This window comes from Engystomops pustulosus, chromosome 4, assembly GCF_040894005.1.
Source record: "Engystomops pustulosus chromosome 4, aEngPut4.maternal, whole genome shotgun sequence".
Taxonomy (NCBI): Eukaryota; Metazoa; Chordata; class Amphibia; order Anura; family Leptodactylidae; genus Engystomops; species Engystomops pustulosus.
This window is the reverse complement of record NC_092414.1, coordinates 129,575,899-129,590,375: the sequence shown is the minus strand read 5'-3', so window position 1 is coordinate 129,590,375 and position 14,477 is coordinate 129,575,899. Positions and strand designations below refer to the sequence as shown.

At 46.0% G+C, this 14,477-nt stretch overlaps 1 protein-coding gene across 1 annotated transcript in view; it reads right to left on the bottom strand.

Moving 5' to 3' along the window:
* The window catches only part of IL15RA (interleukin 15 receptor subunit alpha), a 71,169-nt gene that overhangs the window by 6,794 nt on the left and 49,898 nt on the right, over positions 1-14,477 (bottom strand). The window contains exons 4-7 of the mRNA XM_072147439.1: positions 7,572-7,730; positions 6,921-7,100; positions 5,730-5,774; positions 5,574-5,643 (exon numbers count right to left, since the gene is read on the bottom strand). Of these exons, the coding sequence (XP_072003540.1) occupies positions 5,574-5,643; positions 5,730-5,774; positions 6,921-7,100; positions 7,572-7,730 (454 nt within the window). The remainder of the gene's footprint in view (positions 1-5,573; positions 5,644-5,729; positions 5,775-6,920; positions 7,101-7,571; positions 7,731-14,477) is intronic.

Sequence of the window (14,477 nt, the reverse complement as noted above, 5' to 3'; positions counted from 1 at the left end):
CAAATGGGTCAGATTTGGTATAAATGCGATCCAGGAATTTACCCGGATCCAATCATAGCAGAACCTTGACCCTACGACTCCCCTTTGAGAAGCTATGGCTTCTCCAGGGCTCTGGTTGTAATACCAGGTAGGAGGGACCCATGAACCCTCCTGTTGGGTGGGCAGAGGTGTTACTCCACCTGATATAATCAGGCATTTCTCAATGGGCCTTTTCTTTGTCTGGGAACCATTGTAACTTCGAGAGCAGAGAAGGATCTTAAGGTGTGGACTATCGGGTTCCAATAGGCCCACCACACACAAAGGTAACTAACTTACTGAACTGCTGTTACTTATAGTGATACCTGGTAGTTTGTACTCTGTGTAACTATATATATATATATCTACTGTATATATTGTTTTGTTTAGAGTGCCCTTAATGCAATTAAATATAAAATTTAACCTATGTTGCTCTTTTATCTCGATCCGCGAATCCCCACGTCCAAGTCTCGCTTATATACATGCTACTGGTTTGGTTCCTCACCCTATATAATCCTGTTATGGACCGGGCTTATATTAAATGAGAACTGGTGGCAGCTTCATCAGGGCTAATAATATTCTGTCTCACTGAGGCTGGTGAGAGGGATCTTATAGCCATTCAGGGCTGTGATTTATTGTTGTGCCGTATCCGGAAGTTGTGTGGACAATTTTAAACCACTTCCTGCACCTCTCAGAACCTGTGCGTTCTGCGAGTGTCTATAAAAGGATAACAAAGTGACCTTGAATACCCTTCAGGGGTCCAGAACGTTGCGGTTTCCTTCACAGCTCCGGTCTCCCAAAGGCCACTCCAGCCTCCGGACGCGCAGTCAGAAGTGGAGCCATATGTAAGTTGACAGAGATCGACTCACCGTCAAGGAACATTCCAGACGTTGTCAGGAGAACCTCTGCTTGTACTGTGCCAGTCCTGAGCACTTCATTGGGGCTTGTCCTGTCTGTCCTCCCACGTCCAGGAGACCCAAGCACCTTGGGCTCATGGGAGAAACATCCTTAGGAGTGAATACAGTTTCTCCACGCCTGACAGTTTCTGTGCTCCTCGGTGTTGGTTCCCTCACTCCTGTGCAAGTCTCAGCCTTCTTGGACTCTGGTTCTGTGGGGAACTTTGTAGATGCCACTCTTGTCTCCTGGCATCCCATTCCGGTGGTTCATCTCGAGAATCCCCTATCCATATCTTCAGTCAATGGACAAATCTTGTCCGATCCGGTTCAGTACTGCACTTCTTCTATGTTTTGCCACACTCCATCTCATCTCTTCTCCTTGGTCTTCCATAGCTGCAACTTCACGCTCCGATCCTCAACTGGGAGACTGGGGAGGTCCTGCATTGGGGATCAGAATGCCACTCACGCTGCATGGCGTCTTCTCTACCTGGCTTGACCTCTTCTGTGTCTACCAAGTTTATGGAGGATCTGCCAGCATGCTACTGGGAATTAGCCAATTTTTTTCCAAAAAACTATGATTGCCCTGTGGACCTGGAACCTCGCCCCCTACAGGCCGTGACTACCCTCTCTCTGTTTCTGAGACTGCTGCCATGTCCGAGTATATCAAAAAGAACCTGCAAAGAGGTTTCATATGCAAGTCCTCCTCTCCAGCTGGTGCAGGATTCTTCTTTGTCACCAAGAAGGATGGCTCCTTGCGTCCCTGCATAGACTATAGCGGGTTGAACAAGGTCACGGTTAAAAAATGCTGTTGATGACAGAACTCTTTGAACGGCTGTGCGGTTCCAGGGTGTTCTCCAAGCTGGCCCTCTGTGGTGCTAATAACCTAATCCGGATTTGCAAGGGCGATGAGTGGAAGATGGTTTTTAACACTCGTGATGGTCACTTTGAATATCTAACTTAATTCAAAGAAACAGGGTCCTACATGACCTAGAAAAGTTAATAGCATCCCAGTAACACATAAATCAAACCAAACAACAAGTCGGGATGTATATAGAATGAATCAATACTTTATTAAATTCAATAGGGATTAAAAACTTTTAAAAATGCATCACATGTGCATATACAGAAAAACCACCGGTCTCCCTTGTGGAAAGCACATAATATGTACAATTCCTCTGTATACAAAGAACCTAATACATATTCAGCCTATGAGCAGGATACTTCAATTACAACATAATCCTAAAAGGTTATAGTATATTGGTCAAAAGCTAGGCTGACAGGTTCAGGGGATACAGGCAAATAGAATCAATAATTACCTGGAATTTATAACAGGGTAGGGAGAGTAGGGAGCCGGTGGACTCCTGTGTTTACCTCGATGACATCTTGGTCTTCGCTCCAGACCTCGAGACCCATCAGTCTCACGTACGCCAAGTTCTTGGCTGCCTCTGGAACAACCGTCTCTTGGCTAAGCTGGAGAAATGTCAGTTTCACCAACGCAGCCTCCCATTCCTCGGCTATATAATTTCCAACAGAGGCCTCCAGATGGATCCGGATAAGCTGTCCGCAGTTCTGCAGTGGCTACACCCAGAAGGTCTACGAGCCATACAGAGGTTCCTGGGTTTCGCGAAATATTATCAGCAGTTTATTCCTCGGGTGTCCCCCATCGTGGCACTTACCAAGAAAGGTGCCAATCCCCGTGCCTGGTCCCCTGTGGTTGAGGCGTTTCCCAGGTTGAAGTCTGCTTTTGCCTCGGCTCCTGTTCTCACTAGGCCTGACACAGAAAAACCCTTTCATCTTGAGGTGGATGTGCCCTCCATAGTGACAGAGAACTGTTAGCGATCAAACTTGCTCTGGAGGTATGGCGATATCTACTAGAAGGAGCTCTCCATCCTGAGTGTATACATAGACCACAAAAACCTCTTGTACCTCCAGACAGCCCAGCGCCTGAATCCCAGGCAAGCCCGTTGGTCTTTTTTCTCACGCTTTAACCTGTTAATTCACTTCTGTCCCGTGGACAAGAAGGATGGCTCCTTGCTCCTTGCAGAGCATCAAGGCTGATGCTCTGTCCCATGCTTCTGATGTTGTTGTGGAAGAGCCAGTCCCTTGGCATATCATCTCTCCTGAACAATTTGTGGTTGTAGCACCAGTGGATCTTTGGCAGCTACCTCCCTGCAAGACGTATGTCAGACCTGCTCTCCGGAAGAGGATTCTGTATTGGGGACATTCTTCGCGTTTGGCTGGGCACCCAGGGGTGCAACGTTCCGTGGCCCTCATCTCCCGCTAATGCTGGTGGCTAGATCTGGTCAAAGATGTCCGCGATTTTTGTGGGATCCTGTTCCTCTTGTGCCCATAACAAAGCCTCTCATCTCAAACTGGCTGGACTGTTACTTCCGTTGCCGATACCCAGTCGCCCGTGGTCCCACGCGGCAATGGACTTTATCACTGATCTGCCTTTCTCCTCTGGTAATACTGTTATCTGGGTGGTGATGGACTGGTTTTCCAAGATGTCCCATTTTGTTCCCCTTCCAGGTCTTCCGTCTTCTCCACGGCTTGCCAGTTTGTTCTTCAAACATATCTTCCGGCTGTATGGACTTACGCTGCATATCATGTCTGACCGAGGGGTCCAGTTTGTGTCCAAGTTCTGGCGTTACCTGTGTAACCAGCTGCAAGTTAATCTGGACTTTTCTTCTGCTTACCACCCTCAGGTGAATGGTCAAGTAGAAAGGATGAACCAGACTTTGGGCTGTTACCATCGTCACTTCGACTTAGACCGTCAGGATAACTGGACTAATCTGCTACCATGGGCTGAGTTTTCCTAGAACTCTCTGGACTCTGGTTCTGCTGGGGGAGCTCCGTTCTTTGTTGTCTAAGGATGAATTCCCTGCCCTCCTTGCCCACTGTCCACTCCCCCTGATGTCCCTGCTGTAGAAGGCCTGGTGCAGGACCTCAAATCCATTTGGGAACAAACCCGCCAGTCTCTTCTCTGAGCCACTGATCGCACCAAGACCCAGGCTGATAAGAAGCGTAGGACTCCTCCTGTCTTTTCTCCAGGTGACAAGGTGTGGTTATCTTCCAGATACATCCGGCTGAAGATACCTAGCTACAAGCTTGGTCCCCGCTTCCTTGGTCCATTTGAGGTGATTCAGCGCATCAATCCAGTGGCCTACAAACTCCGCCTTTCTCCATTTATGCGCATCCCTAACTTCTTCCATGTCTCCCTCCGGAAGCCTGTCATCTTGAACCGCTTCTCTCAGCAATCTTCTCCTTTAAATTTTCGAGTGCTCCTGAGGCTGACTCTTGTGATGCCTATGAAGTCAAAGAGTATGACATGAAGACTGTGAGGGGTAAGTGGTTCTTCCTTGTAGACTGGAAGGGATTCGGTCCCGAGGAGAGATCATGGGAGCCTGAGGAGAATATCCTGGCCAGAAGTCCCCTCCAAAGATTTCTTCAGGCGGAGGGGGAGGCCGAAAGGGGGATATTATCATGGGTGTCCCTGCGATCCATGGCGCAGGCACACCCGTGCTCCTCTCCATGGTGGTGCTGCTCCATCCCGCGGCCAGCACTCATATCTCCACGCTCCTGCTCCCATCCAGGCTAGGGCACGCACGTTCACGCTGCCTAGGGCGTGCGTGCGCCAACACTCAAGAATTTAAAGGGCCAGCGCACCGCTGATTGGCGCTTCCACCTCCGGGTTTCCCATAAAGACCGGCAGCTCCCTTCACTCCCCGCCAGATCTTTGAGCTTCATGACATTGAGAAAGCTTTCCTTCTGCGTTCCTGTTCTGCTCTCCCGTTACGAACTCGGATTGATCCTGACTCTGCATCTCTGCCACCTACCCTGACAACCTTAGTGCTCTACTCCTTGTACTGTTTGTCAAATGGCGAGAGCCTCTCACCATTTGACAAACAGTATAAGGAGTAGAGCACTAATTTTATATCTTTGACTCTGTGACTTTGTGGCGTATACGGGAGTATGCCGTATTAGTGGCTCCTCCATATTTTGTATGTTACAGTTTCCATCTTTCCCGGATATTTTATTATTTATTTCTGTGTACCCTGACAACCTGCCTGTACCTGACCTCGAGCCTGGACTACGATTCTGTACCGCGACCTTGGCTGCCACCGCTGGAACGACCTGGTGGCACCCTGCTGCAGCAAGTCCATCCAGCTTTGCGGTGGGCTCTGGTGAAGACCAGATGCCACTTAGACTGCGGTCCCAGGTGTCAGCTAGTACCATCTCCCGTGGAGGTCCAGGGGGTTCACTGACCCAGAGTCCTGACACAAGTGTGGGAAGCTGGAAGAATGCTGTGCAACTGACAAAAAATACAGTAGCAGCATTCTCTTATGGGCTTTTTCACAATTAAGAATTTCTAATCCATATTGGTGCACTTTGACAATAATATAATACTTAAAGTAACCAAATAATTTGTATTAATTTCAGCTTCTACACACAAGGTAAGTTGATGCTAGCTATTTGCTTTAATACAAAGTTTGTTTTAGTAATGTTCTCTGGTTTTACTTGAATAGTTTACAAAACTGGACACAAGACATTCTCTTAGTAATAACAAGTTGGGGAAAAAGGTCAAAATCAGAATACAGTTAGCTGGTGTATGACATAGAAGGAATGCCTCTTGCTTTATTGAAATCAATGAAATTCACATACCTTCTTCTGTAACAGATGACAAGGAAGACTAATCCACAAAAGAATATTATGACCACTACAGTGCCTGCTCCTAAACAAATAGAAAAACATATTAAAGACTTTCACGCTTTCTATTCTCTAAACAATGAAGTATATAGAAAAACCGGCTTCTCTTACCTATGGCTATTGTTTTACTTTTCTCCCAATTCTTTGCTGGTGTATCTGCAAATTAAAAAATAACAATATTGGCCCACATTCATTAAAGTCAATCAGTCAGTTTTCTGTCTGACTTTGAACTGAAACGAACATATAAACTGCTTGCACATTTATTTATGAAGTGTCAACGGCAGTTTTGTGTAGCGGTCACACTATGCCCGACGTACCTCAAATTTCTGTACATAAAGGGGCACAGTCAGATCATGCACAGGATGCACTGTCAAGGGGGTACATTGTGTCCATGCCCTTGTATATTTGTATCAGTGTTCACTCTTTTATAGTTGCAAAAGTTATAATACTGAAACTTTTCTGATCATTGAATAAACCTTCACATTTTCACTTATGTATATTAATCATCCTCTTAGCTACAAGTTCCACACTTGTCTGTCTGGATTTGTCTACTATGTACAAGCTATGGTATCATTGGTCAGCAGTACGCGCTTGTGATGATGTCACAGGAGGCATTTATATGAGTTCAAAAAAATAAAATGGTCCCTAAAATAACATTTTCTTGAAAAATATGTTGTTCAATTTTTAATCTTTCTAGCATTGTAATAAAACTCAAGAACACAAAATGATGCCAACACAATGCCGAGATATTGTAAATCTTAATTAGTAACTTTTTTAGGTAGTAAGAGTATCAGTTTGTCTGTGACTGTGGTGAACTTCTCTAGAATCAACTTTAAAAATTATGCTAATGTGTCTGAGAGGGTATGGGAATGTTTTTGAAGCCCTCTGTGCACTGTACATAAGTTGTTACTAGTGATGGGTTGTTCGCGCAAACAACTGCCTCATTTCGGTGAACAATGGGAGTCGGCTCCCACCTGAGAGCTGAATTAGTGAGTTCTTTCCTTCAGATTACATTAAAGAGGGGAGGGGCAGGCAGGAGAACAGGACATTTTTTCACTGATCAAACTCTGCAACGACACTCTGCAATGCTCTTGTGAAAGTGACTTTACTTGTTACTTGATAGAATTACATACCTGTTGAGGCCCCTGTTACAGAATTGTCTAGGGGATATCATATTATAAAAACATGTGTAAACTATAAAGATATTAATATACTGAATAAGTAATAATTCGTAACTTTTGATGGGCAAATAAAACTACAAGCAATATTGTAAAGTTGTGGCTCTAAACTTTACCAACTGACCTGGAGAGTCTGCCGTTTGCACAGGAGTTGTAATCGTGTTGGCAGTACTTTGTTCCCCTGTTGCAGAATAACTGGTATCTTGCATAACAGTCTCTGTTGTTCTTGTTAAAACAGTGGTATGTTCAGCCATTGTCCTGACTGTATTTTTAGGTAATAAAGTTTGTGTTAACAACTGTATTCCTGCAAAACATTAACAATATATATTTTCATGTGTCACCAAGTTTTCCCAACATGTGTTTTTTTTTTCACTATCTCTGTGCGCTATTGTTGCTTCCATTAGATGATCGTGACGATCACACTAGGGGACAGTACTTTACAAAAGAGAGTTGTATCAATGAACTGAGAATTTTTATTACTTTTCAACTAAAATTGTATCAGGCTAATATCTTCAGCAACCGAGGGTTTGAAAGAAACATTTCTCCCAGTGAATGCTGAAAACTGCTGCAGAAGCTGAAAACCATAAATATCTGGAGCACAGACAATGAAACTTACTATAAATATAGGAAACATCTCCATAGGATTAGTTAGGTTTTATGTTCTTAGTGGGGAGCTTTAATCATCAGAAATGCTCCATAAACTGTCTACAATATGAATGCATTTCCAAGCACCAGATGTTTCCAAACCCATGTTCCCAGAATTTCCTCCACTGACCTGGATAGTGTGTTCCTTCTGGAGCAGTGTGATCATTCACAGGGGAAACAGGAGTATTTCCAGGAGTCTGTGTTGTTTGTGTAACAAAATCTTGTTCAGTATATGGTGTCTCTTGAATCGTTACCGCTGGTGTTGATGATAGTATTGTAAATATTTCTACTGTAATGGATGATAAAAGAGAAACCCAACTTGAAAGTATTACTTAAAGGGAACCTGTCATCAGGAGCCCTTTTTTTCTTGCTCCCCCATGTCCCCATAGAGAATCGTGTGCACATTGCCAAAGTGTTTTTATAATAAAAATGGCTTTTTTAATGAGTAAACCACTCATCCGTCTATTTCAAATATGTTGGATATGGGCATTTTTAAAAATTGGAAAAAAGTCCATAATGGAGCCCTTTCCCGAAGGTGGGGGAAAACCACTCCTCACTGGCCACTCCATGGGACACAGTTCTGCAGAGAGAAATATACACTTTCATCTAACTTTTCTTTTTAAGGGAAAAAGCCAGTTTTATTATAAAAACTCTTTAGTGATGTGCGCAGTATTCTCTATGAGGACATGGGTGAGTCAGATAAAGGGCTCCTGATGACTTTGTTGCCTTTAAGACTAGACAGGTTAGAAACACTAAGGCTCAAGGAAAAGCAAACAAAGGGATTCTCTAGCAAATAGAAGCAATTTATTGTTTCACACATGATATGACAAGACAAGGAATAACAGAAATATGCATATTTTCTTTTGAAAACCAAATAAAAAGTTGTCAAAAAAGACATTTATAAATGAATATAAAACAATTAGCTTGTAAATGTATAAAAGCATAATAATTGTCGGATATGTATAATGTGACTTTTACATGGATTATACAGACTGAAGTCTGCTTTACTGACTGTACAGATGGAAATGTCTACTGTTTAGATGCCTTTGACATCATATCTTATATACTCCCAAATGGAGGCTGCTTGCCATACTTAGGGTTGATTCCGTAGGGCTTGTATGCTTGAAATCATTCCCAGTGCACGTCTAGAAATTGTCCGGCATCTAGTTAAGAAGTGTCCGCAGCACTATTCTGCACTGAAAGGGGCGTTCCTGTGCACATTTATCATGCAGAGTGTGACAGAATTGTGTTGCACACCCTACGTTTAAGGTGCACCAAAATAGTTGGTGTACTCTGTTGGAGCAGTGCAGGGGGTGCCTGATTCATGAAGAGCGTGCAACACATTTCATGAAACTGGCGCACTCTGCACCCTTTACAGGCAAACTGCACATAGTTTGCACTATTTTTGATAAGTGTGGGCCAATATGTACATAACATATATGTGATGTATATGTATTTGTATCTGTTATGTGTATATGGTGTGTGTGATAATAATATTACTCCTCCACAGTTTGTTTGTTATATATATTTTTTTTTTTCTTTCTTTGTGTTTCATTCTGCCTGTTATAAATCATTAGGCTCCATTTGTTTAAGACCAGCCAGGAAGGTGAGCCTGGCAGGGTGGTTATAAAACCCCAGGGAGTCTATGCTTGATCAGAGAAGCATGGTCTTCCTAAGTGGTAAAATTAACACCTCTCGGCCAGAGTAGTCTAGTTAGTGGGGGATGAAAAGAAGCCACAGACTGCATGTTTTTCCCTCCAAATTCAGACAAAGGGGAATATCATAGCTGCCCATAACTGGGACATAATTCATAATTATAGGTCCCAAGTTACACAGGACAGTTATGGGGTCTAGACACACTCCTGGTCTGAAAATCAGAACATTAGCTGCAATGGAAGGCAGCCAATAGCAGAACACCCCTGATATTAGGCTAAGACACCGGGGAGTTTGGTATGGGGTTAATGGGAATAACATGCCCGTTTGGTTGGAAGCCATGGCACAATTGTGCCATCTCCCAATCAAAAGTTATGGGATTCTGATAAAAACCCAGACCCAAAAAGTAGCTCACTGATGGGAGGGGGATAGAAAAATCCCCCTCACAGTGACATCACAGCCAGGGGTGGGGGTCAAAAATCACCTGGGCTTAAATTAATGAAGCAGCCACATAGTAGTGTTCAGTCTGGGTGACTCTATGACAATAGAAGGCTGGATCGATGCTTATGCCCTGTCCTCGGGCCAAAGAATTTCTTCCTATTTCACTAGCAAGAATTTTTTGTTTCCTCTTCTCCCATAACTGTTTGTAAGTATTGTATGTGTATTGTTTTAATCCTTTTTTTTTTATTTTATCTGACAATTGAATTATTTGAGTGTACTGCATTTTTATGTAAATTAAAACTTTTTAATAAGCCTCTGCTTGTAGCCTTAAAGAATCTGAGTCTCTAAAGGGAATCACGTTACCAGAGGTCATTATTAGCATAGTCCATGTAGTAAGCGATTGCATGTTCTGTGTGAATTTATAATTGTAATATCGTGTAAGTAGTGAGTGCATGTGCTGAGTTATCATCAGGGTGCATTGTCTGTGTGGTTGAGGTGCCTACGGCCTTCTTTGAGCAAGTAACTCGTGGGTGGTGGCAGTGTGGCTGGGGCGGAAATTCTGTGGAGTAAATTTAGCGTAAGGACGCCATTTTGTGGAAGTGGGCGGAGCTTAAGGGCTAAATTCTGGGACTCCATAGAGTAGGTATGGTGGCATAGCGGTGGGATAGTGTATAATTTTTTATTACACTGTTAAGGCTTTAAGTGTTTGGTTTAAGCAATTAACCCTTTCACTTAAGGGCTAAAGTATTCCTAATACTACAGTCCACAAGCAAGAGACTCAGTGCACTCAAAACTTGTCAGTCAATATACATACGTACAAAACAGTTCCCCTCCCCCTCTTTTCTTTTCTATCTTTTGTTTGCTTAGTGAGACCACTGCTACGATGGCAGAGGTATACAGAAACAGATCCAAGGCTGATCTGCTGACTCTCTGTGCGGAGAGAGGGCTAATAACAACGGGCCAGAACAAGGCGGAGATAATTCAAACGCTGGTGGCGTTTGATGTGCAGTCCCATCCTTCTGCGGAACCGGACCAGGGACCTCCAGTCTCAGAGGAACCGATAGGAGATGTCCTGCAGCAACCGGCTGGGCATGGCGGCGCCAGCGGTATGGACACTTCTTTTTCTCTAATTCTCCAGCAGATTGGTGACTGTGATCCTAGCCTTAGGATACAGCTGTTGATGCAAGAACGGGAAAGACAAGCAGAGCGTGAATTTGCTGAACGCCAAACAGCGTTGGAAGCTGCCCGAGCAGAGAGGGCGGCTGAGGAACGTAGACGTGAGTTTGCTGAACGCCAAGCAGAGCGGGAGCATGAGCTGCAGATGGCCCAGATACAGCTCCAACAACAGCAAAGAACTTCACCATCATCACAGAGTGCGTCCATGGACAGTGTTTCTTTTAGGCCCCGCCTGGATCGTTTTCCTGTCCTGGAGAATGATGGGGACCTGGATGTCTTTTTGCAAGGATTTGAGAAGGTCTGCAGGCAATTTCAACTGCCGCCTGCTGAATGGGCCCGATACCTTACCCCTGGACTTAAAGGCAAAGCACTGGAGGCGTTTGTAGCCTTACCTGCCTCTGTGGAGCACGATTATGAGGCTATCAAAAGGGCTCTGATACAGCGTTTTAACCTCACTCCAGAGGTATACAGGGAGCGTTTCCGTACTGTCAGGCGGACAGATACGGATAGCTATGCCGAGTTTGCCAGGAAACTGCTAAACCTGGTGAAACAATGGTCCAGAGGATGGGGTGTGACCACTCTAGAGGAGATGGATGTCCTGATCGCCATGGACCAATTTATTCACACCTGTACAGCGGAGGTGCGACAGTTCATACAAGAACGGGAGCCAAAATCGTTGGAAAAGGCTGCCCAGCTGGCAGATGTGTTTGCTGCCAGCAGAGTGCCCGAGGCACGGAAACCTGCAGCTGCAGGATGGAGGGGGGGTAAGACCCCTGTTAACTCTTCTACAGTTTCCCACAAAGCTTCTGGGGCATCCCCTTCTTCATCATTTAAGCCAGCGGGAGACCAACGCAGGTGTTTTGTTTGCAACAGATCGGGGCACATCAGCATTACATGCCCTGAGAAGAGGAAGACCACCCCTTTGACCAAACCAACATTGTCTTCACCATCTGTTTTGTTTGTGGGTGGGAGTAAGCGGGGGGTTGGTGACAACCTACAGGAGGTTACTGTGGGTGACAATGTCACAATGGGGTTGAGGGACACTGGTGCAGAGATGACCCTTGTGCACCCCTCACTTGTCAAGCCGGAGGATCTCATCCCAGGACGGACTCTTACAGTTGCTGGAGTTGGAGGCCTCACCCCTGCATTGCCCATGGCCCGGGTGTACCTGGATTGGGGGGCGGGGAGAGGGATGACAGACGTGGGTGTAACAGATAAAATTCCCACCAATGTGTTGCTGGGGACCGACCTGGGGCGTCTGGTCTCTAGATATGTAATCCAGGATGCCGATGAGGACACAGGCATCCCTGGTGCCCCACGTGAGTTAACATCTGATGTTGTTGGGACTATGCCTACTGTAGACTGTGACGATGATGCATCATGTGATATTGTTGAAATGTGTAGTAACCATTTACCTGTTTCTAACCTAGCTTTTAATGCCATAGACCATGAATGTGAACATAGTAATGATGTAGAGTTTAACTGTGTTAATAATGTGGCTAAGAGTGGTAGTATGTTAACACCCATAGCTCTGCGCCAAAAGCTGGAGTGTGGTGTGTCCGCTGTAACTCGCAGTCGGAGTCTTCAGGAAGCTCACCGTTGCCTGAGTCCTGAACCTCCTGCTGTCCGGGTTACAGAGGAACAGGAGCAGACTGACAGCCTGTCACCAGTGGCTGAGACCAGTCAAGGGGTTAAACTATTAACCAGTTCAGAGTCAGAGCGTCGCCAGTTTCTGGACGCCCTGCACTCAGATGAGAGTCTACACAAGCTACGTGAGAGGGCTGGTCAGACCCCTGAGGAGGGGGACAAGGAATGTATTACATGGGACCAGGGTAGGCTATATAGACAGAGCCTTCACACTGACCCCCAGCAGGATGTATCCCTTGATAGGCAACTGGTGGTACCTCGCCCTTTCCGGGAGCAGCTTTTGAGAGTTGCCCACGAGATACCACTAGCAGGCCATCTGGGGATAAGTAAAACCAAAAGTCGACTGAAGCTGAATTTCTTTTGGCCCAATATGGGGAATGATGTGGCGGAATATTGCCGTTCCTGTATAGTATGTCAAAGGGTGGGGAAGGCCGGCCAGGTACAGCGATCACCCCTCATCCCTTTACCCATAATTGAGGAGCCTTTCCAGAGAATTGCTGTTGACATTGTAGGCCCTGTGAATGTCACCAGCAGCTCAGGTAAACGCTTCATCCTGACGGTTGTGGATTATGCCACACGTTACCCAGAGGCCGTGGCATTGTCATCCATCCGGGCTGACAAGGTGGCAGATGCGCTCCTCACTATATTCTCTCGTGTAGGGTTCCCCAGAGAGATGCTCACAGATCAGGGGACCCAGTTTATGTCTCACCTTATGCAGTGCCTCTGTAAGAAAATACAGGTGCAGCACTTGGTAGCCAGTCCTTATCACCCGCAGACCAATGGACTCTGTGAGCGGTTTAATGGGACCCTCAAACAGATGCTCCGGACGTTTGGGGATACCCATGGGAAGGACTGGGATCGTTATCTACCACACCTGCTATTCGCTTACAGAGAGGTACCGCAGGCATCGACTGGATTCTCTCCCTTTGAGCTTCTCTATGGCAGGAAGGTACGTGGCCCACTAGATCTCATGAAGGAGTCATGGGAGGGAGAATTAGGGTCACCAGAGGTCTCTGTAGTTGACTATGTTCTGAAGTTCAGGGACAGACTGCAGGCATTGACAGGGATGGTGCAGGAGAACCTGACTCAAGCCCAGGCCGACCAGAAACGGTGGTATGACAGGAACGCCAGGGAGAGAGTGTATGAGGTGGGCCAGAAGGTGTGGGTCCTGATCCCCACTACCCAAAACAAACTCCAAGCTGCGTGGGAAGGCCCGTATCCCATTCATCAACGCCTAAATGACGTGAACTATGTAGTCACGATCAACCATGTTCGCAAGAAGCGCAAGGTTTTTCATGTGAACATGATCAAGGCTCATCATGATAGGGATACGTGCGTCCTGCCAGTTTGCAGTATACCAGAGGAGGGAGAAAGGGAGGCCTTGCCTGACTTAGTGGCATCCGCACAGGAGGGAGGGTCCATTGAGGATGCCATAGTCAGCGCCCAGCTGTCTGGATCTCAGAAATCCCAGCTGAGAGAGACACTCAACCCATACCTTGACATTTTCACCGGTAAACCAGGAAAAACCCCACTAGCCTCTCATCATGTAGACACGGGGGGACACCCACCAGTCAGACAGGGTGCATATCGGGTTTCTACAGAAGTAAGGGCTGACATTAAGAGGGAGGTGGAGGAAATGCTGGGACTGGGGGTGATCCAAGAGTCTCAAAGTGCGTGGGCATCACCTGTGGTGCTTGTCCCCAAAAAGGACAAGACCACACGCTTCTGTGTGGACTACAGGAAGCTGAACAGCATCACGGTTTTTGACGCTTACCCAATGCCCCGCATAGATGAGCTTTTGGATCAACTCGCCAGCGCCCAGTATATCACCATCATGGATTTAAGTAGGGGGTATTGGCAGATTCCCATGACAGTGGAGGCGCAGGAAAAGTCCGCCTTCATCACCCCCTTTGGACTATATGAGTTTAAAGTCATGCCCTTTGGCATGAAGAATGCCCCTGCCACATTCCAGCGCTTGGTGAACAAACTGCTAAGTAAGTCTGAAGGGTTTGCTGTGGCATACCTGGATGATATTGCAGTGTTTAGCCAGACTTGGGAGGAGCACTTGACACACCTGTCACAGGTGCTCAAGCGCCTCCGGGAAGCCGGTCTCACCATC